The following is a 20754-nucleotide window of genomic DNA, read 5'->3' as shown; positions in this document are numbered from 1 at the left end:
CTGATGCTACAACATAGGCGGTGATTTGAGAAGGTTGTAGATCCCATCTTTATAGGTGAATGATTAAATGTGGTTTCAATCACATATTTTAATCATTGTTTCAAAGAAATTATGTAAGCAGTGGGTAGAGGAAAGAAGGAAACTGAAAACAACCACTTTCACGTGAACATGACATTATATAAATTACCTGGGAAAGGGACAGGTCAACAGGGGGAAGACCAGTTTTCTCTCTGGAAACCTCTCATCACAACTCTTACGTGAAACTGTAAGGAACACCATCAGCTGTTTGGCCATTCTCTAACTGGAGTTTGTGTAGCTACCACAGTGGTAAAGTGGTACAGGATGTGGGGATCAGCTTGCAGTCTCTGTGCAGAAAAACAATCTCAGTTATGTAAAAATCCATTGTAAAATGTGTAAATGAGGGTAATTTTGCCTCGGACTGAAGATTAATTTGGTCTTTCTAATGTATGGTATAGTATCAGATAAAACATTTGGTATATCTTGTAAACTAACTAGGTAAACTGTTTTTAAATGATGTATATTTTTCTTGATAGGACTGTTCTTCAATGCATTACTCTGACAGTAACTGCAATGAATGTTGAGTAATTTCAACTACCATTAAATAGAATTTGTTTCAAAAATATTCTCAATAATGAGTTTCATTGGTTTCCGTTTATCTTTTATAGTTCTGGGAAGCCTTCTCAAGTTAATCTAGTGCACATTTATCTGATAGTGGAAATATAATTGTTCAGAAGATACTTGTCCTAGTTTTCTGTAATTGAGCAGCTTATTTAGCAAGATGTCCATTATGCTATTTCTCTTTTTTCACGTTTTTTCTTGTAAAATAAAAATTTAAATATATGATAAACTAACTGTATTCTACCAATTTCTTGTCTTGCAGCAGTAGCAGCACCACCAGGTGGAGGAGTAGTAATGATGCAGCTAAATATACCTAACAATCCTCAGCCTCGGAACCATTCACCTCCACAGTGGAAACAAAATAAATACTACTGTGATCATCAAAGGGGGCAGAAGTCCGCAGAACTTAGCACTTTAGACAGTGCTGCACAGGTATGAGCTTTTTGATTTATTTTCTAGCATGACTTATTTGCATAAATTGCACCTTTGCATGTCATTTTGTGTTGGTTTTCTTTCTCCCCAAAAGTTCTTTTGGGGAATGAAATCTGTTCTGATGGTACTTAATATACCAATTTTAATTTTGCTTCCAGCGTTTGAATGCTGTAGATGTCATTGCTCACCTAGATACTTTCTAAAACACTAACTTGTTTATCCAGTTGCAGCATAGTCCTCAAGTAGGTAGTCCCGTCACCTCACCGGCCCAATCACCAGCACCAGCTCAGCTATCAAACATGAAGAACATCCGTCCCACATTAACACCTCTTTCTATTGTGCCCCAGTTTTCTAGACCTTTCGTCCCTGGACAAGGTATATTTTTAGTTAACTAAAATATTTCTGTGGTTTTATTTTCAATAAATGTTTTAAAATACAAGCTATATAAGGATTTTGTGACAAACTGTGGCTCACATGAGTAGTCTTGCTGCTGAAGCGGGATCATCAAAACTGCCCACCTTGCATCATGTACAATTTGACCTTATCACTGCACTGGTATCATTCCCCATATTCTCAAAAGCCTCGATCTTTTGTTGTTGGACCTTCTATAACTCACTAGCTTTCTCTCATGAGAAATTGCCCACTGTAGAATTGAAAATATTAATACAATGTTTGATATAATTTAGTTTCAAGTTTTAACCATAAATCAAGAACTCTACATCTATTTACAAAAGGTATAATTTTAGAGCTACAAAGATAAATCATGTGGGACAAGCTGACCTTAACACATTGGGTGGTAATGGTATCTTTTGGAGAAAAGGACACAGAAATGTCACGTTAAGATGAATGTTCTACCAAACTCATTTACTCATTGATGATGCACTGAATCAAACCACTGCCTAAGTGCGAATTCTTCATTCCTTTTAGAAAAACTAGCATGATAGAAGAAAAATCCTTGTAGAATAATTTCATTCATTCCTCTGCTGCCATGTTATCGTAAAACAGAAAATAGGGAATTTTCACTGAGATGTGATAAAAATTGGAAAACAAATGATAAATCCTGTGTCAGTGACCAAGGATGTCCATTATGTTTGGACATCTGCAATTCCCAAACTTGAAATCAGTGGGTCTTACTTTATAGAAAAATTGCATTAAAGTAAAACAAAACTTAGAGAAAAATCTGTTAGGTCTTCCTTACTGATAGAGAAGACCGTATTTTCCTTTGTTTGCCTTTGTCTTACCTTCTGCATGATCTTTACACTATTGCTTTGTGTTCCATTCCTCTTGTTTAAAAAAAAAAAAAAAAAAAAAAATCCAGGTTGCCTGTTGTAAATCGTGTCCCTCAACTTTCTTACTCTTCTGTGATTTATTAAAAATTTATGTTCACTGATCTTGTGGCTCCTTGGAGCAAAAAGGATATACAGATGTACCTGGCACTAGATTACCAGGAATATAGAGAGATTACCATGGAAATGGTTAAACTGTTACACTGACAGCATCCTCATTAAGCTCATTTTGATGTGACAGGATTTAGAGAAGACTGCTTTGAAGGGGGAAAAAAAATAGTACATTTTTCAGTGGAACTCTGAAATACAAGAGAGCCTTAGGCTTGTAGCCTTCCACCTTGTGATCAGTAAGACTTACTTACAGACATTTACTTAATGGTGCCAAATCTTATTTTCTTAGCTTAGCCAAATACACTGCTTTGTGCAGTCATTCTGATTTCTCTTTGGTGTAAGCGAATTTGGAGAGAGTTTTTATATTACAGGAAAAAAAAGCTTTCTAATTACCTTTCTCTTTAAGGAGATGCCAGATACCCTTTGCTCGGCCAGCCCCTGCAATACAATCCACCATCTTTGTTACGTGGACAAGTAGCAAGCCAACAGGTATTAAAGACAACACTCTCCTGGAAACACTGAAGAAAACAGTTCAGGACTACAGTTATAATAACCATGAACAGGAGAATATATCATTGCATTAGAAAAGTAACTGATTGGAAAGCACGTGCTTTCCAATAACTGTTTTTATTCTGTGTTGATACTTCCCATTGTTCCTGTTGCAAAAATATAGAGAAGCATTATGAAATGTAGCTTTTCTTTTGAACTGAAATTCCAACCTACAAAAGAAGATAGAAGGCCCAGTGTAGAATATGGATTCTTTTGGAGGCAGTTTGCCAGCAGTTCAAAAAATTGGAGAGAGACTGTTTCTGTAAATTATTGTTTTATTTGAATAACAGTTTTTTAAAAATAGAAAATACATACAGGTATTTCTAAGCAAAGGGTGTCTTTGTTTCTTACAAGAAAGCCAAAATATTAAGAGTTTGCAAAGCTCACAAGTCTTGCCATCTGTTTAATTTCTGGGACAGACACAGACCCTCTCCCTTGCTCAGTTCTACCTGAGATCAGCCAGAAGGTGTGTTGGGTTTGGGGGCGGGGATGGATTTTTTTTCCAAGAAGGGTTGAGGTGATTTTTCGTCATTTGCTTCCTTTCTTCTGAAGGATTGAATGCCCCTGACTGCAGGATTGCTAAACTCCATGACTAAAATCAGACATGGAAATCTTTTCTGTACCACAGTAGCACAGGTTACTTTTCAGACATTCTCCTGCATAATTTTTCACTGAGCTAACCCAGATATTTCAAAATACTGATGCGCTGTCATTAAAGTACATCATTTATATCCATCTCTCCAGTGTCAGCCTGGAAACAGACACGGAAACAGGGGGAAGAAACCAGCAAAGAAGGCTGCTTCAACAGATCTTGGTGCGGGAGAACCAGGTATAAAATTGCTGACTGACACAGTCCTCCAGCAGAATAAATTGTGGTGACAGGCTAGGGATGTAATGAGAAAAGCACAGGTGAGAAAAGGGCCAGAATGAAATGTAACTGGGCAGAAATGGGCATGGCAAACTGTGGAAACAAAGATGGACAGACGACTTGATTAGGAGAGAGAGGAAAGATAATGAGAGAGAGAGAGAGAGGAATGAGAAAAGCGTAGTTTTGAAAGCTGGAGAAAAGACTAGAGAAGACCAGGACTGGACAGTACTAAAAGGAAAAGCAAGTTTACTGGATTCAAGCCAAGTCCAAAACCCTTCTCCCATAATATTATAGTAAACGTGTACCCCTGCTTCCTCTTCTGTGAAATGCAAAATCATACCTAAACCAGAAAAAAAGTTAATACTTAGTTTTTTCCTTCTAATAAAAATAAATCCATGAATTTTGAGAACACGCTAGGAGATCTGCAGGTTGGGTCTTTGGAGTTGGTAAAGATGTCATCCAAATAAAACCTGACATCAGCTGTTCTCCCATCTTTACTGGAAATTATTTGTGTTGCAAGTGTTACCTACCATCAGCTCTTTGCAGAAAATTACTGATAAATCAGTTCTTTCTAACCATTTTCTGGAGAAGATTCTGAGAGCAGAGAGATTAGCTGTTTAGCACAGTGATGTGTGAAGAGAGTCAGGTGGTAGAGTGAGTGTTCAAATCTACTGCAAAACTTGGTGTGGATTCCCTGCCCCACTCTTCTATCCTCAGCTTTTCTGTGACAGCAGAATGCCCCCTGGGTTCCAGGAATTGGATGCCCGTGTATCAGCATGGCATCAGGCAGTTGGAGATGTGAGATGAAATAACTCACTTTCTGCTGTGTGATGGATCTTTCAGTACAACCACCGATTTTGATTCCATCTTTTTCTTGTTTCAGTTGTGGGAAAAGTTCTAGAAATAACTGAACTGCCGGAAGGCATAACTCGTATGGAAGCAGAGAAACTATTCGGAGAACTTTTAAAAGTTGGTGCCAAGATTCGGTGGCTAAGGGATTCGCAGTGTCTGCAGACGCAGCAGCACCGTCGTTACTGTGGCAGCGGGGATAGCAATGTGAACACTGAGCCATCCAAACCCAGTGACTTGGCCTCCACGTACACGGTTCTAGCTACGTTCCCTACGATGTCGGCTGCTCAGAACGCATTGAAGAAACAAAGTAGTACCTCAGTGAACAAGTTCAGGCTGAGAACGAGCAAGAAGCACTACGACTTTCACATTCTGGAAAGGGCTAGTTCTCAGTAGCAGTTCCATGGGTGGACACTCAGCCTTTACTACTTCATGTCCTCCTCTCCTCGATTGGCTTGATGTTACGGGGTTTCTGCTCTCTTCAGAGAGACTCCTGGGATGTTTTGTCATGTGACATTAACCATTGAAGAATAACCCAGTGATCCAGCGAGATGAAGAAAAAAAATAAAGAGTTGATCCCAGACAATAGCAAGGAATCACCTTTGAGAAAAGGCAGCTTTCTATAAGGAATGCTGCTGAGATGCCCCCTACTTTTATAATAGTTTTGTTTTATATTTTTGAATTCTTGTATCAGATCCAAAGTTCTATTGTACAGCAGACATTCATAAAATCCCACGTCCAGATTTGTATTTTATAATCCCTTTTCACAGCCAGCACGCAGCTGTCCATTCCAAAGCAGGAGCCTGAGGATTGGTGGAGGGGAAAAGAGAACCATGTCCAAGGAATTACTCTCATTTTCTAGCAAAGTACCCCAAATCTTCAAATTAACCTGTTCCTTTCCCCTTGTGTTTGTTTTTTTGTTTTGTTTTGTTTTTAAAGGAAAAAAAAATATAATTTTAGTAACTAGCTAACTCCTTAGATGGTTGTTTTCTTTTGAGATTCATTCAAGCAATGTCAAAAGAAATCACAAGTTGGTTGTAACCTCGAAGGATTTGCTTCTGATCCAACAAGTTTAATAAGTATTTAAGGGGGAATATGAATAGATTACAAAGAATGTTCACTGAATCACATTTTAATATTTCTTTTTAGCAAAAAGGTGAAGAAACTAAATTGTCTTCACAAGTGACAAAATGTTTGCACTTTAATTGTGTTCCCACCAGTATGAATCTCTTTCTCTTCCTTTTCACGCTAAGATAATTGTATTTGATAAGTGCTGGAAACCTTTTTAATGGTTTAAGTTTTCATCATTTGCAGATGCTCACTGGACATTAAAGATTAATTGCACATAAAAATGAAACAAACATTTTTTTTTTCAATTTGTGTAATTTGCAAGGCTGTACAATGTGTGCTGATGCAAGCCTTTTTCAGTTCAAGAAAATAAATGTTTACAAACAAACTTTTCCAGTGCACTTGTTTAAACTTCTAGGATTCTTCTGAAACCTGGATGAACACATCAATGGTTTGGATCCCTTTAATGTGAGAAAATAACTTGCTAATAACATAAATACTAGAATTTCTCAAAGAACCGCTCTCTCTGTTCCTCTTCTTGAAGCATTTATTTATGTCAACCTCCATTTTTTAAGTGTTTCCCTATATAAGTAAAACTAGGAAGAAATTGATCAGGGACCATGAGGTGCTGCTCCTGTTTTGTTGTTTTTGTTTTTTTTATTCTTAGCATGGGCACTGACTTGCTGCATAGACAAGTAATAACTTGTTCCCTTCCTTTACAGCTGTAGTTCTGTAAAACATTCATTTGTAATTTCCGTAAGTGGAAACTTGAGGTAAATGTTATAATATAAAAATATATTTTACAGAGGGAAAGAATTTAGAGGCATTAATTTTTACCTTGTTTTGAAAATTCTACCACTCAACAACCAAATGTAAACATGTGAAGTGGTAGTAACAGTCCTGTGCGTGCTCAAATCATTCATGTGATTTATCAAAAATACGCAGAAGAAAATTGATCTGTCTGGGAATGATGCAACCTAACGAACGAGGCATGTGGGACTTGACCCTGCAAAATGCCATAGTGACGGGTATTTACATGGCTGAGGGTACACTTATGCTTGAATGTTCTCCTGAAGTAGAGGGAAAATGTTCAAGCCCTTAGCCAAAAGACAGATTTACTTTAGCAACAGATAAGCAGATCCACTTTGCTAAGTCCGTTTCACTAAAAGGATGGATGTTTCTTGGCATTCAAGTTCATTTGTTACTACTTGAATGAAGAGTCATGCCTCAGAGGATGTATTTCTTCCTCCTGAGGCGGGAGTGCTGTAGCACCCAGTGCCTCTATCACCCCCAGGTTACACAGATTACAATATTCCGCTCCTCCCAGCAGCACAGAGGTGGTAACACAACCATTGCAGGGGCTACATCACTGCTTCTTGTCAATTCTCCAGCACTAGCTCAAGATTACTGTTTTACTCCTGTGAAAGTAGTTAACAAATTAAATGTCTGTACTGACAGGTGCTGAAACCCAGAAAGGCAGCTGCTTCCTGTGGCTAAACATTTCCAGGACATTGTTCCATAGATGTAGAAGAGGAATGTATAACGGAGAGTTTTCATCTATTCTGAATGACCTAAGACCAGAGCTAAGCATAACATTAAATCTAGGTATTTCCAAAGGATGCTGCGTGACTCGCTTCGTTTAATAAACTTTCCCCATAATAACCAAAGAGAAGAAAACAAAGAGGAGAGAGGTAAGCATGGAGAACGTGAGCGAGGCAAACAAAAGGAGGAGAGGAACAAGTCTCAGCCAGTATTTCTTAACAAGTATGTTGTAAATTTGAGTGAAAGTTCCTCCAGAAGAAAAAAAGCATTTATTAAGTCAGTTTTATTCTAATCCTGAATGATTCTTATCTATAGACTGTTTCCCCTTTCTGGGCATGCTTTCTTTCCTGTTAAGTAGGGACCGTTAAAGTTTTTGATCTGGATATGCTGATGTGTACCTCATTGATTAACACCCCGGAAGTCCTATTAATTATAAAGGTCTCTGATGTCTAAAATGGGCACAAACTAACATATTTCCACTTTACAGTCTTTTGTTCATTCCAGCTGTTGTGCCATTTCATACTGTCTCTAGTAACTGGCCAGGGTTCATCAGACATCGGCTCTCAAACTTGTTGAACCAAGACCAGCCCCACTCTCCTGGCTTTTACACTTCTGCCCCTTTTGGTTCCCTAAAACACCCAAGTCTAGGGACTGCACAGAAACCCTGAAACTAGGTTTATTCCATGGGTTTGGATCACGTTCTATAAAGCAAATGATTGTACTTCATGGCTTGAAATAGATGCTATATATAAAACTCGCTTTCTCAAGTGTGCTCAGCTAATCCAGACCCAGCATATTTGAGCTTCCCGTCATTCCACATGGAAGCTATTTTAAAAGTAAGTAACAGCCAACAGAATTAAAGAGGGACTCGAACTGTTGCAGTGGTTTAAGGCATTTTATTTGTCTGTGAGCATGTCTTAACTGTTGAAGGTGACAAAAAAGCACTGGAAGAATAACCAGAAAACACAAGCTCATCTGGCTATTACCTACCCCCCAAGTGGTAAGGCTACTACTAGAGTAAGCTTTTATTAATGCAGTAACATTACTGTATGAAATGCATCCCTGAACTGTGGACAGGCTCAATGTTATTTGTGATAGTACAACGAAAATGATTGCTTAAAATCAAGAAAGCAAGCAAACCCCATCCTTTAGGAACAGTGAAAAAACGATGGGCATGAGGTTGGACTCAGGAAGATCTCCTCACAGCACTGCAGAGCTGCCAAACTGCCCTCGTGTGCTTCACGTTTCATTAAGTCTGGAGTGGTATAAAATAAAACATCAGTACGCTGCTCCTGCACCTTACCTGAAACAAATCTTACCCTGAGCAAATCTAACCCATTTTAATCTGAAAGTCTTTTCTTTTGCTCACACGTGTAGAAGATGATGGTAAAATGAAAAGTAGTGGAACATCATCTACAAAGAAAGGACTTCAGCATTGTTGTGTACTGGCAACTGAAGACTACAGAACTTGGGTGCTCCTACCTGTGACTGTCCCTGATCTCAGAAGCCCATCCCTTACATTTCAAGGTCCAGATGAGGACGGTGGTACAGAGATGGGAGTTTAGTTCTGTTGAAGCATGAGAAGAATCATTTAGTGTTGAATAAGGCACTTTGATATGCAGCTTGCCTTTCCCAGCAAGACCAGTTTCGTTGTCCTGTATTAGTCAAACTGCTCTATACCCTTTTCCTATCCAGTAATGCAAGCCCTTTCCCTCTGAAGGTAGAATAAAGTCACGTTCTCATGCTTTCACACTCATTTGTGCCTTAGAACTGCACATCCAGCATGTTGTTCTGAGTTGATCCTGTAGTAGCTTGTTTGGATGTTTGAAAGGGAGTCAAAATTGCAACTAACTTCTATGAAGATCTAATTTAGCTTCATGAATTTCTTTTTCCCTAAAAAAAAAAAAAAAAGTGGCGTGGGCTGCAATTTCTTGTATTTAGCCCTGAGGCAAGGAACACTTGCATGAAGTTCTAGAGGAAATTGATCAAACCGCTTTTATGCCAAGGGTCATGACAAATTATTGTAGCTCAAAAAGGACAGACTTCAATCCCTTCAGTGCTTCTACAGTTCAGTCTTGTGCCATCTCTTATGACATCACTGATGGGGTACCTCTATTCAAAGTGTTGATTCTGCTCACATTTAAAGTGTTTTGGGTTTGGGTATTTCTGGTTAGTGATGTCAATAAGCGTAAAAACAGTGCACAATGTTAATGTGACTTCATTTTGGAAGTCTTAATTCCCGTGTGTAGTCAAGAACGCTTAAAAGGGTCCAGTTTCCAAAACCTGAACATTAAGTCACTTTAAGCTATCTTATTCTGGAACCGAAGAGCAAAGTCACTATTCACAGCTGAAAATTTTAGATGTAAGGTCCAATGTAAATGAGGAAGTCTCTTGGTTGCCTTGAAAATGATGCAGTTGTGTTGTTATCATAACATGTACAATCCTCCCTTTGGTTCAATGTCTGCCTTCTGCGTTTAGGCTTGTAGGGCTGGAGTTGGGACCTGTCTGGCAACCCCTTGTTAGCAAGGTTTATTTTTTATCCTGCTTGTAACTACTTGACTGCTTTGCAATGCTAGCAGATTGTCGAAATGTGTCAGGTTGAAAGCGGGTCTTGCTTAAGAGATGATTAAGAAACATTAAAAATTGGTACAGGGCATGAAGACTTTACCATTTGCTGCTTTTTTAATGTTATTTTTTCAGTCTTACTGTTAAAGCAGACGAGCCTAGTCATCATATGGGCTGCATGCAACTGTAATGAACTGTTTCTGCACTTCTGAAGAGAAATTTGAATGTCAGATAAGACTAGTGCTGTAAACCAAAGAGCTCTGTAGGAAAACCTGTATGTTGCTGACACTTGTTTGCTTTTAAAACTGGTTAAAAGTATAAAAATAAACTGTGCTGCTGTGTATAATTTTTAACAGTGAAGTTTATTCTTAATTCAGATCCCATGCCCCAGTTAACTGCAAATCGGAGTTAGACTAAGGATTGATGATGATAAACCATGCTGACAGCAGTGAAACCTCTCAGACATAGGCACAGCAGAGGTAGAAGTGCTAGAAGATGGCTGCAGCATGCACTGGTTTCAACCCTAAGCGATCTGCTACATTCGTTTTCCTAAAATCACTTGACAGCTAACTTAAAGAAAATCTATACATATCTATTTATAAAAATGGACTAATGCACATCATGCACCATTTACAAAGGACCTCAGACGGAACTTGAAATGGGGACACTGGCATTCTCCTTCTAACACCTAATTTTAACTCTTTTTTGCACTAGTTATAAGATTAGTTAGGGAGATGGGTATGCAGCACAGTCTCACCCTTCTGATGGTTTCCAAATTAGTTACTCTAAGAAATAGCACCATGAAGCGTGCTATGATAGCCTACAGCATTGGTTTATAGATACGAGGAAGTGCACCACAGCTTGTCTCGTTTAGTCAAATTATTTGCCTTTTAACCTGGCTTAAATTGATACTTTGAACTGTTAACGAACCACTGATTAGCGTCAAGTGACAGTGCAATTAAAAATAATTCACTAATAAAAATATTTTCCTGTACAAAGTCAATCTGCAGTGTTCTGTTGTTGCTGCTTTTTGTTGCTTGGTGTTGTGATTTTTTTTGAGGGGGTCATGATTCACCAATCTCTTAAAATGTAAATGAGCCTCTTGCATTGTTTCTCATGCAGATTGCCAAATTCAAGCTTTGTGTATTTTATCTTAAACTAGCTGAAGTTTCCCCAAGAGCAGTAGATGTGATTTCCATCAGATTTGGATCCGTATGTTCTGAAGAGTTTCAGACTTGCAATACCAAATGCTCTGGAGGTGGACTGTGAAGCTACCTCACGCGTTACGCAATGTTGCCATTACAAGGGACTTGGGAAGCAGGCTGGATGTGAGAGAAGCCTTTCCAAATCACTTTAAATAAAGGCTCAGGAAGGTTCCCTAATCCACGTGGCATGTCTTTCCTTTAGGGTTCTTATTTGTCCCCACCTAGTGTCTGAGGTGGTGCAACCCACCCAACTCCATCCCTCTGCCCTGCACTACAAATGCTCCCTGTGCATGGAGCTTTCTGCTGCTTCGCAGGGACGCCTGCTCAAGGGGCTCTCAGATTAATTAGTTACACCTGCAGAGACACATGCAACTGCAGCAACTCAATGGCCCCACAGTTAGAGAATTATACTTGTTACATTTTAATTATTTGAAAATTCTAATACTTCTTCAAGATGTAAAGATTGTCCGCTCTCACAAAAGTCACCTATCCAGTCATTAGTAAGCCTTTCACTTTTACGTTTAAACAAAATTCCTTTCTTGAAGTGGTTTAAAAATTTTTGAGAATCATACTTGCAAAACAATTTCCCAAACAAGTGGTGTTCAGCACCTCTTACCCTTCTTGTGCAACTCAGCTTCTAACTGGAGGTTCCAAGCGCAGGGTGGGTGATAAACACAAACTGCAGCTGCTGGGAAGGCCATGAGGATGAGTACAGAACGTATCACACGTCTGCATCGAGCTCAGGATGCTTGTACACGTTACACCCGAACCTCTGCCTTTACATGAAGGTGCATTACAGGGATGAACAAAAAGTCATCTCTAAAAAAATGCTTATTGTTTACACTGCTACCACACAACTTTTGGCATTGCTCTTAAATCCAGAAAATCCAGAAGGTGCAACCTCAGCAGAGGTTGTACACCTCCCCCTAACCCTGTCCCCAGGCGCCAGCCCCAGCCCCCCCAGGGGCGATGACCCCCACCTCCCTGGGCAACCCGTCCCAGCGCCTGGCTGCTTCCTGAGGAGAAATGTCTCCTCATTTCCAACCTGAGCCCCCTGGCGCACCCTGGGGCTGTTCCCTGTGGCCCCATCCCTCACTCAGCGCGCAGTTCCCCCACTTTCCCCTCAGGGTCCCCCCCCCCCCGGCCCTCTCCCTACCCCCAGCCCCCAAGATGGCGCCCGCCCCTTCCCCTCCCCTCAGGAGGCGGCTGGGGCCCTTGGAGGCTGTTGGGAGGGGGCGGGGCCGCGCGCATGCGCCCCGGCGGCGGCGGCGGCGGCGGCGGCGGCGGGCCGGGAGCGGGGCCGTGCGGGCGCCATGTTGTGGTTCGGCGGCTCCATCCCCGCCGCCATCGCCGCGGCCAAGCAGCGCGGCGCCGTCTTCGTCGTCGTCGTCTCAGGTATCGGGGGGCAGCGGGAGGCCGGGAGGGGGCTCGGCTGGGCTGGGCTGGGCTCGGCGCTGCCAGGCCCGGCCCGGCGCGTTGTGCTGTGTCAGGGCCGGGCGCTGCGCCCCCGCCTCGGCTCCGTGAGGGGACGGCGGAGCCCTCACAGAGCCCTCACGGAGCCCGCCCGGCGCTGAGGCGGCTCCGCGGGTGCCCCCGGGGCACGGAGCCTTCGGATCCTCGGAGGTGTTCGGTGGCGCCTGGATTGTGCTTGCAGGGCCTTGGTGTAAACACCGCAAGGATGTGCGCGTTGGGCTCTGTGAGCCCTGCTCGAAGGGTGCCGGGGTGCTGGCAGCGGCGGGGGTTGTGGCTCAGGTGGGTCCAGGCTGAAAACCCCACGCGTGGCCGTGGCCCGGGGGCTGCGCGCGTGGCCACGGGCAGGGAGGAGAAGCGCTGGGGGCAGCTTTCTGTGCGGGACACACTCCCTCCAGACATGCCCTGTGCTCTTGTTCTGTGCGCTTTGCCCAATAATCTCCATCTGGAGAAAACGTTAATGGAGGGGAGCAGTGAGCAAGAGAAAGGCCAGCTATAAATCAGGTGTGGTTTTAGGGTAGCCGCTGTGATGGACGGTTATTGAGTCAGTCTTGATGGAAAGTGCTGAAGCCCGTTGGGCTCGCTTCATTTGCTCTGGTTCCTGCCACCATCTGTCTGCGCCTCTCATCCTGCGCCCTGCACTTCTCTAAACAAGTGGTGCAAAATGAAGAACTGGATTGTTTGTTCTGATTCTAGAGTATGTTCTAGCCAAGCAAGAAATAACATAGCTGTTTATCTTAACGATGAGGAGGTGCTGTGTGAGACTGCAGTTGCATGTTGTTCAGCCAGTTTTTTTTATTATTAACATTTTTGTTTGCAGCTGTAATCCTAACACTTGTAGTTTAGTTTTTAAACCTTCACGGCATGGTTCTGATGATGCAGTTGTGTGAGCGTGTTAAAGATCCCATCCTGTGAACACCCTGGGTACCTTGGAAGAGGTTCTGCAGATGATTTTCTTGCCTTCAGGGTTAGAAGACTCCTTTAATGGTTTGAGTTACTTCATCTGAAGTTGTGTGGTTTTGGTGTGTTTCTTTTTTTAATGGAACTTCTTCAGATGCCTCTTCTGTGCTGACTGAGGTGTTTGAGATTGTTGTTACCAAAAGTTTGACATGTACTGATAACAGAAATACCAGGCCACTCATAACCACTGCGTTTCCAGAAGTGGAAGAGGAAGGGGAAAGTGTAGCCAGGACTTCAAGCTAGAATGTTTGTTTTCAGAAACATTTGTAGAAATGGTTTTGCTTATAACTTTATTTGTAGTTGATTTTTTTTTTTTAACAGAACCCAGATTTGCAATCCCAAGTTATTTGTTAGTGTTTTCTATCCAAGCTGTATCAAAGCGCTTTTCAAGCTGGCTGTGTGGGATGCCGCGAGGAGGAGGAGGTGAGCAGCTCAGCGCTCCAGCCCGTGGAGCGGGCAGTCCCTACCCCAGTGGGTAGTTACGAAACGGTGAACGTGTTGTGTGAAGTCAGCTGGGCTTGTTGTCTTCTGTAAGGGAAACATTTTTCCCTGATGACTGTGTGCTACACGGGATGTAACTTAGGACATTGTGAATTTTGTCAAGTCCTGTTGAGCTCAGCCTCTAGACTTCTCTGATGCTTTTTGTGCTTCGTTTCCAGGATGTTGTTACTGCTACAGAACCGTGACAAATGAACCTTAACCCCCAAATGGGACAAGGTTATTAAATCAAAAAGCTACACGGGTGGTTATTCTGTGGGTAGTCACAACATTAAACCGTGCTCCCTGACATTCAGGTCTGCAATACATGAGCTACCAGCATTTTTGTTCCCGAGGCACATCTCTGAGATGTGCTGTGAGTGATCTCCAACCTGCTTTTGTCTTTCAACATTCTTTCGCCAACTGCAGCAGTTGTTGGGATGGACAAGTTGCGTTAGGCAAGCACCGAGATATTTTTAGTAGCCTAATCGGATGAGCACATGTGCTCCAAAGAAGCGCGTGCAGTGCAGGGGCTGCCTGTCCCTGAGCATTTGGGAACGGGGAGGAGGCTGTGGCGCTCTCGGCACGGCAGCTGCGTCCATCGGCCGCAGTGGGAAGCGCTGCAGCCACAGGAGAACGAAGGGCTGCTGTGTAAATCATCCTAGTTAGTAACTCGGGGTGTGCAGAGTAAGAGCAATAGAGCCGAGTACTTCCTTAGCATCCACAATCCTTCCAGTGAAAAGCCAGGTTTCCAAAATCAGTGTATTTTAGATGCCTTTCTTGCTGAGCAGCGTTGTGGCCAGCCAGTTGTAGCCTTGAGGGAGCAGGGCTTCACCAGGGAGCTGCACAGAAAGCTCTGATCTTTAACGAGTGAAAAGCGCTGCATGAAATAGCAACTGGGATGAAACAAACAAACGGTTTGTTGTTGAATAATGGACTTGTGCTGGAAGCCAACGTGTGACTCCGTTCTTCATCAAGAGCACAGGCAATCCCAAGCTGCTAGGAAGTACTAGAAATGAAAGATAAACAAAAGCTTGTAGGTTGGTTTGCTTGTGGAAAAATAACAAACTCATCTGAATGTATTTATTAACCCAAGTCCTCACTAAACCGGTGCTTGGGAAGGTAAAAGGATGACTGGCATTGTTTCACCTGGTTAAAATAACGTCCCGAGTGTGCGTCACCAAAACGCTTTCACTTTTCCTGGCTTAAGTAGCTCTCCTACTGCCGATCTGGTTCTGGTGGGTTCCTGACTCCTTTTAAACAAAATAAATGGATTTTTTAACATTATTAAACTCTGAAGCGCTGTTTGCTGAATTATGTTTTCCACGGGGTGAGAAGTGCAGTTTTACCTCTGTTAGCAGCTGCTGCGCCAACGCGTACTTATATTTGTAAGGGCTGGTGAGCAGAGGATGGTAGGTGAAGGCTAGCGCTGGGGAGGCACAGTGTTTTGCTGACTGCTGCGAGCTCTCTGTGCGTGTTTGGAGCGTACACCAAAGCAGAACGTTAAAGCATGAACGTATTCCTGTAACATGAAAACGAGGCCCGTCACAAGTGGGGCAGTGAGGTGATGCCACCGAGCTGATCTCCAGACTCGTTGTCAGATCCAGTCCCTTGATCTCTCCTCTGTCAGTGTGTCCAGTCCCTTCTGTCCATCCGGTGCATCAGCTGGAGTGAATTGCCTTCAGATTATAGTGGGAAAAAAATCAACCCATTTGAAAATGATTTTGAGAGACTTTTGCAAAGCTGATTTCAAGGGGTTGAAGCAAAGCTTAAATCAGCTTAAATCAGGCTGGAGGCGTTTGTTTGTGGCACGGTTAGCTTCATGTGTGCTGCGTTTTGCAGGTGAGGATGAACAATCCACCGAGATGGCTGCGAGGTGGGAAGATGAGAAGGTGACCGAGGCTGCCTCGGATGGTTTCGTTGCTATTAAAATCGACACCAAAAGGTTTGATCCTATTCTCATTCTGTTTCTTACATGATCTTCCTTTGATGATGATGAAAGTAGAAGGCTTTTGAAGTCCTGTCCCTGATTTGAAAGTAGTCTAAATAACATGTTCCAGAGCATGAGTGCGTTTGGTGCTGCTGGAGCCAATGGAGTCAGAGAAAATTCAAAATTCCCAGGTTTCCTGTTATAGTGTGCAGAATATTCACTGTATTTTTCCTACTGAATTTCAGTTTTAGAATACTAGAGTTTTAGAATATAGTAAAGAATATTTGAGGATGTCCTTCATCAACAGAAAAGGATAGCAAAAAAAAAAAAAACAGGCCAAGAAAAAAAAGGAATAAAAATGCAAGTACTTACAAGGCAATTCTTGGTTTGCCCAGCTACATCATGAATTTGAAAATTCTTAGGAATTCATTAAGATAGGTCTGTAAGGCCCTGGAGAAAAAATGTTTCTCTCTTGTGACACGCAAAGCAGTAATGTTCCTGGATGAGTTACTCAGTTTTGTTAGTATGAGCACCCCAGTTCTTGTGCAGAAAGCATGTTGACATTTCCAAAAGTTGCATTATTTTGGAATGCTCTATAGGCATTTTAGAAGAATTTGTCTTATTTGCACACAGTACACTTGATGTCTTTTTCTTGAATTGCTTCTTAGCATTATTTCCATAAATAATAATCTGTAGTCAACTGTGACAAGCAGGGATTGTCACCATGTCAACACTTATGCAAAATGTTAATGAGAAGATGTGTTTTTCAGTGTTCTCTCAAGTATTTAAATAGTTTTGTGTGTGGTGGTAGGACAGTTATTTTTATGTTGAAAGACTTAAAGTTGTTGCAAAGTGATTGCTTCTCCTAAACATGCATCTTTTCTTTCAAACAGTGAAGCATGCCTGCAGTTTTCTCAAATTTGTATCCTTTGAAAACAATTTAGATCCTGCATTATGATCATAGCTAATTGAAATCCAGAAGATGATAATGTTCTTAAGACAAATAATTACAGGCAATGTTATTAAAAGTACTTCTTAGTGCAGAAAAACGTGTAATAAGATGCGTAGTTCAGAATTGCAGAGGAGGAGGAACAAGTGGGTTAGGTTCTGCCAGACACATAGGTATGAGGTTAGGTGAATGTCTGCCTGTGTAGGTAGGTTGCTGTTTGTAGCTCAGAAATGCTGTGGGATGCTGAGAAAGGGAGAGCTGTACCTTGGCGCGCATCATCATGGTATTGTAAAGATTTCAGTAGTATCTACATTAGAAGTCATCTCACTTTAAAACAAAATCTTGCAGCTTCAAAGTGTAGTTGGTTGGCTCTGCGTGTGTTGGAGTAATTTATTTTGGCTCAGACCATTTCAAGGAAAAGAAGAAATACCGATCAGATGTACGTAGTGTTTTCCAGCATATTTGGTAGCTCCTTTTTTCTTTCTCCTCTGGCATTTAATACTAGTAACAGGTGGAAAGAGAGTATTGGGCTAGAGGATGCTGTGGGGAGGACTTCTGCTTTTGCTTTAAATGTCACTCTATAAATTTTTGTTGTTTGTTCCCCTTAACTGTAGCTGTGCAGATCCTGTAGTGTGTGTTCCATCCAGTTTTTTTATAGGAGACAATGGAATCCCTCTGGAAGTAATTGCTGGCAGTGTTTCTGTAGAAGAGCTCGTTACCAGAATCCATAAAGTCAAACAGGTAACGCTGGCTGGCAGGCTGGAGCTGTCACACAGATACGCATGCGTGTTCAAGACAGGCCCTTAGCGTGCACCTTGGGAAGTCTGAATTACTGGGTTTATATCCTTCCAACAACAAACTCAGCAAATTTTAAATTCAATACAAAAGCTGAACAGGTTTGAAAGCACTGTGCAGAAGTGCTGCGCTACGTTGTGTTGTTTCACAGATTATTTTTTTATATTAATTTGTGTAACACCTACAGAAATGAAGTATATCAAGAACCCTAAACTGGAACATGTGATGTACTACAAAGCATAGGTAGTTTTTATCACTTTGATTTCAATTGTGAGACTACAGTTAGGAAAAAAATTAATATTCTGTGTCACACTGAACAATATAGGATAATTCTAGTTTTATATTTTAAATAAGAGTGATTCTCCAAAAATAATTCAGTAGCCTTGGCTTTCGAACCTGAGGAAAACATCTGAAGTTTCATAGTCTGGCTTTTCACCCCAATTTCCTAGATGCATGCAGAAAAAGGGCAGCCTCTGGAAAATCCCAGTCAGTCATCTGCTCCGTGTCCCTCATCTCAGTCTGATGGTGCTCCAGAAAACGTGCAATCCACAGCAGCAGGGTTCTGTGACTCTGCCGAGTCTGTTACGTCAGAGACAGTAAGGCCTTCTGCTGCTAACGGTTAGTATTGTTACCAAAATGATACCTGATTTGCTTGGAAATTGCTTTCCTTGTCTTACATTGTTATATGTTATGTAAAAGACAGAATGGACTTGCTGAGGAAAAACTTGAGTATAGCAGATGCTTCTTACAGGACTTGTCATTCTCCTGTTGTAAGACGTGAGGCGTGCCCTGTTTACCCATTTATAATACAACACAACCTGTGTGTGCTGTCTTGCGATAACATTTGGTAAAAGAGGTTTCTCTGGGTTAGTAACCTGAACCAAGAGGGGGGGATTGGCACAAAGAGTTTAAACAGCAGAATTTCTTATCTTCTTGAGATGTTCTAGCTGCTGCCAGTTATGGCTAGTAATGAGCGTTTGATAATACTTCTGTGCTAAGAGGCATGCCTTTTCTCTTGTGCGTTACCTTCTTGTAAATCACTTGAAGATGGAGCAAATTCAGGTCAAGCAAGCCAGGAAGCTGCTCAGTCTTCAGATGCACAAGCGAGTGGTGCTCAGCCCGCGAATGACCTTGCACTCAAAGTAGAAAGGTAACTCTTCTTTTGTAGCCTTCCAGTGTACTGTATTTGTTTCTCGGGAGGCACTTTGTGATCAGACAGGCTCAATTACAGGATTTAGGTGCTGATTCTGCTGTCATCCAGCAGGCATTTATGTGGCCTTATTTTTGTTTGGATGTTTGATGTAGTATTAAGGTTGATACAAAACCCAACATTTAAATTATTTTCTTGTGTACTCTGAAAGAAGAGGGTGATCTGGAAAAACTATTATTGTCACTACTTTGATACAACTTTGCAATTATTTTGATAGAACTTGAATTCAGACTGTTTTGAAGGAGTTAAAACACTGAACGGAAAGTATCTGTAAGACGGATACTGTTTATAATATCCTACCTAAAACCAGTAACACATATGTAGTAAATACATTTTAGTAGCATAAATCATCCTATTTTTAAAACCTCATACTTAATTTCCGTGTTATTCCAAAGGAGTTGGACAGTAAGTGTAATTTTACCTGCAACAGCTCAGAAAATGCACTGGCAAGACTGATAAGAAAGTCAGTATTTTAATATAGGTACTGTCATTCCTTTTTTAAACCTGTATTAATCTTGAATTGTATCATATTTGCATACACCTAAAGCATTTCTTCTGGGCAGAAGAAAGGAGAAGACTCTGTGGTAGTTCCCATTTTCTTTTAAAATGACAAAACAACAGCTACTGTACAAACAAAAAAGTTTCTCCTTTTATCAGACTGCTGGTATTATTTGGTCATATCTGTTCCCAGACTTGAAATACGTTGCACCTCAGTATGTTTTTGGGAATCAGTCCTCATTCTAAGGCATCTTTCTGGGGAAATGAGACACACGTGCATCTGTATTACAGCTGAGTGCTATGTAATATTTGTTCTCCAGTTTAGGAAGTGATGTGCAGAAGAAACCTGACAGGTTACATAGTTAAGAACAGATTGAGACTTGGTTGGTGTTTCTTTTACCACAGGTCATAAATAGTATTGTTTATTGTATGTTCTAAAAGTTGATTCAACAGTAAGAATATGTGGTATTACTCATTTTCTGAGCAGATGATAGAAGGAATGTGTTAGAACTACCATTCAAAAACTGGAAGCTAGGGGGTGGATCCCAACCTCATGGTTTTATGGACTGCACAGCCACATGTGGATGGATCATTAATGGATCATGGATCCATTAATCCATGGATCCATTAATCCATTAATGGATCATTACCCCTTACACTAGGGGTTAGCAATGTGTTACTGTTCCTGTTCCTGTTCATTTTCATGTGTTTCCTTCTTCTGTGTTTGCAAACGCATCATCAAAATGAAAAAAAATAACAATAACAGTAGATACTGTGATTTTAAGACTTTTCACTTTGTAAATTTAGGATAACAAAAAAGCTTGAAGAAAGGCGAGAAGAGAAAAGGAAAGAAGAAGAACAGGTAACACAAAAATGTAAAAGTGCTTGCAGTATTTATTTAGATACCCGTATTTGAATAAATGCTTAATTCCCGTTAAAAAAAATACGTTTCAATCTTGTCCAAGGAAATTTTGTGGTCCCGTTTTTATTGTCTCTGCTCTTTATGCAGAAAGAAATTAAGAAAGAAATCGAACGGAGAAAAACCGGTAAAGAAATGCTAGAGTACAAAAGACGGCAAGAAGAAGAATTGACAAAACGGATGTTAGAGGAAAGGAACAGAGAAAAGGCAGAAGAGAAGGCAGCTAGAGAGCGTATAAGACAACAGATTGCAATGGTAAATTTTGTGTTTTGAAGGGTAGCTTGCTGCTTCTCTCTCTTGCAAGGGCCAACAGCATACTAAAAAAGTAAACTTTCTTGTTAGGAGAAACATTGAAAGATCTTCATTTTTTTCTGTTTGGAATCCCGTGGCCTTGTGTGATAACAATCTGCATTTGTGGTTTTATAGTAGCAC

The 20754-nt window shown here is 41.3% G+C and overlaps 2 protein-coding genes across 12 annotated transcripts in view; both read left to right on the top strand.

Annotated features, from left to right (window-relative positions):
• R3HDM1 (R3H domain containing 1) overlaps nt 1–6369 on the top strand; it is a 50759-nt gene extending 44390 nt beyond the window's left edge. For 3 of the 10 annotated variants that reach the window (XM_082763803.1, XM_082763801.1, XM_082763799.1), the window contains 5 exons: nt 902–1071; nt 1296–1446; nt 2875–2957; nt 3762–3846; nt 4769–6368. In XM_082763803.1, coding sequence (XP_082619929.1) covers nt 902–1071; nt 1296–1446; nt 2875–2957; nt 3762–3846; nt 4769–5130 — 851 coding nt within the window. In that variant the 3' untranslated portion in view covers nt 5131–6368. Of the gene's footprint in view, nt 1–901; nt 1072–1295; nt 1447–2874; nt 2958–3761; nt 3847–4768 lie in introns of all 10 variants that reach the window. The other 7 variants (XM_082763806.1, XM_082763805.1, XM_082763802.1 and 4 more) reach the window with 6 other exon arrangements.
• A 5983-nt stretch (nt 6370–12352) lies between these two features.
• UBXN4 (UBX domain protein 4) overlaps nt 12353–20754 on the top strand; it is an 11968-nt gene continuing 3566 nt past the window's right edge. For both annotated transcript variants that reach the window (XM_082763327.1, XM_082763326.1), the window contains exons 1-8: nt 12353–12509; nt 15864–15966; nt 16845–16873; nt 17523–17641; nt 18145–18313; nt 18743–18845; nt 20211–20265; nt 20413–20577. In XM_082763327.1, the coding sequence (XP_082619453.1) occupies nt 12428–12509; nt 15864–15966; nt 16845–16873; nt 17523–17641; nt 18145–18313; nt 18743–18845; nt 20211–20265; nt 20413–20577 (825 nt within the window). In that variant the 5' untranslated portion in view covers nt 12353–12427. The remainder of the gene's footprint in view (nt 12510–15863; nt 15967–16844; nt 16874–17522; nt 17642–18144; nt 18314–18742; nt 18846–20210; nt 20266–20412; nt 20578–20754) is intronic.

Source organism: Aythya marila (assembly GCF_965140915.1).
Source record: "Aythya marila genome assembly, chromosome: 6".
In the NCBI taxonomy this organism is placed as follows: Eukaryota; Metazoa; Chordata; class Aves; order Anseriformes; family Anatidae; genus Aythya; species Aythya marila.
This window is presented reverse-complemented; position numbering and strand designations above follow the sequence as displayed.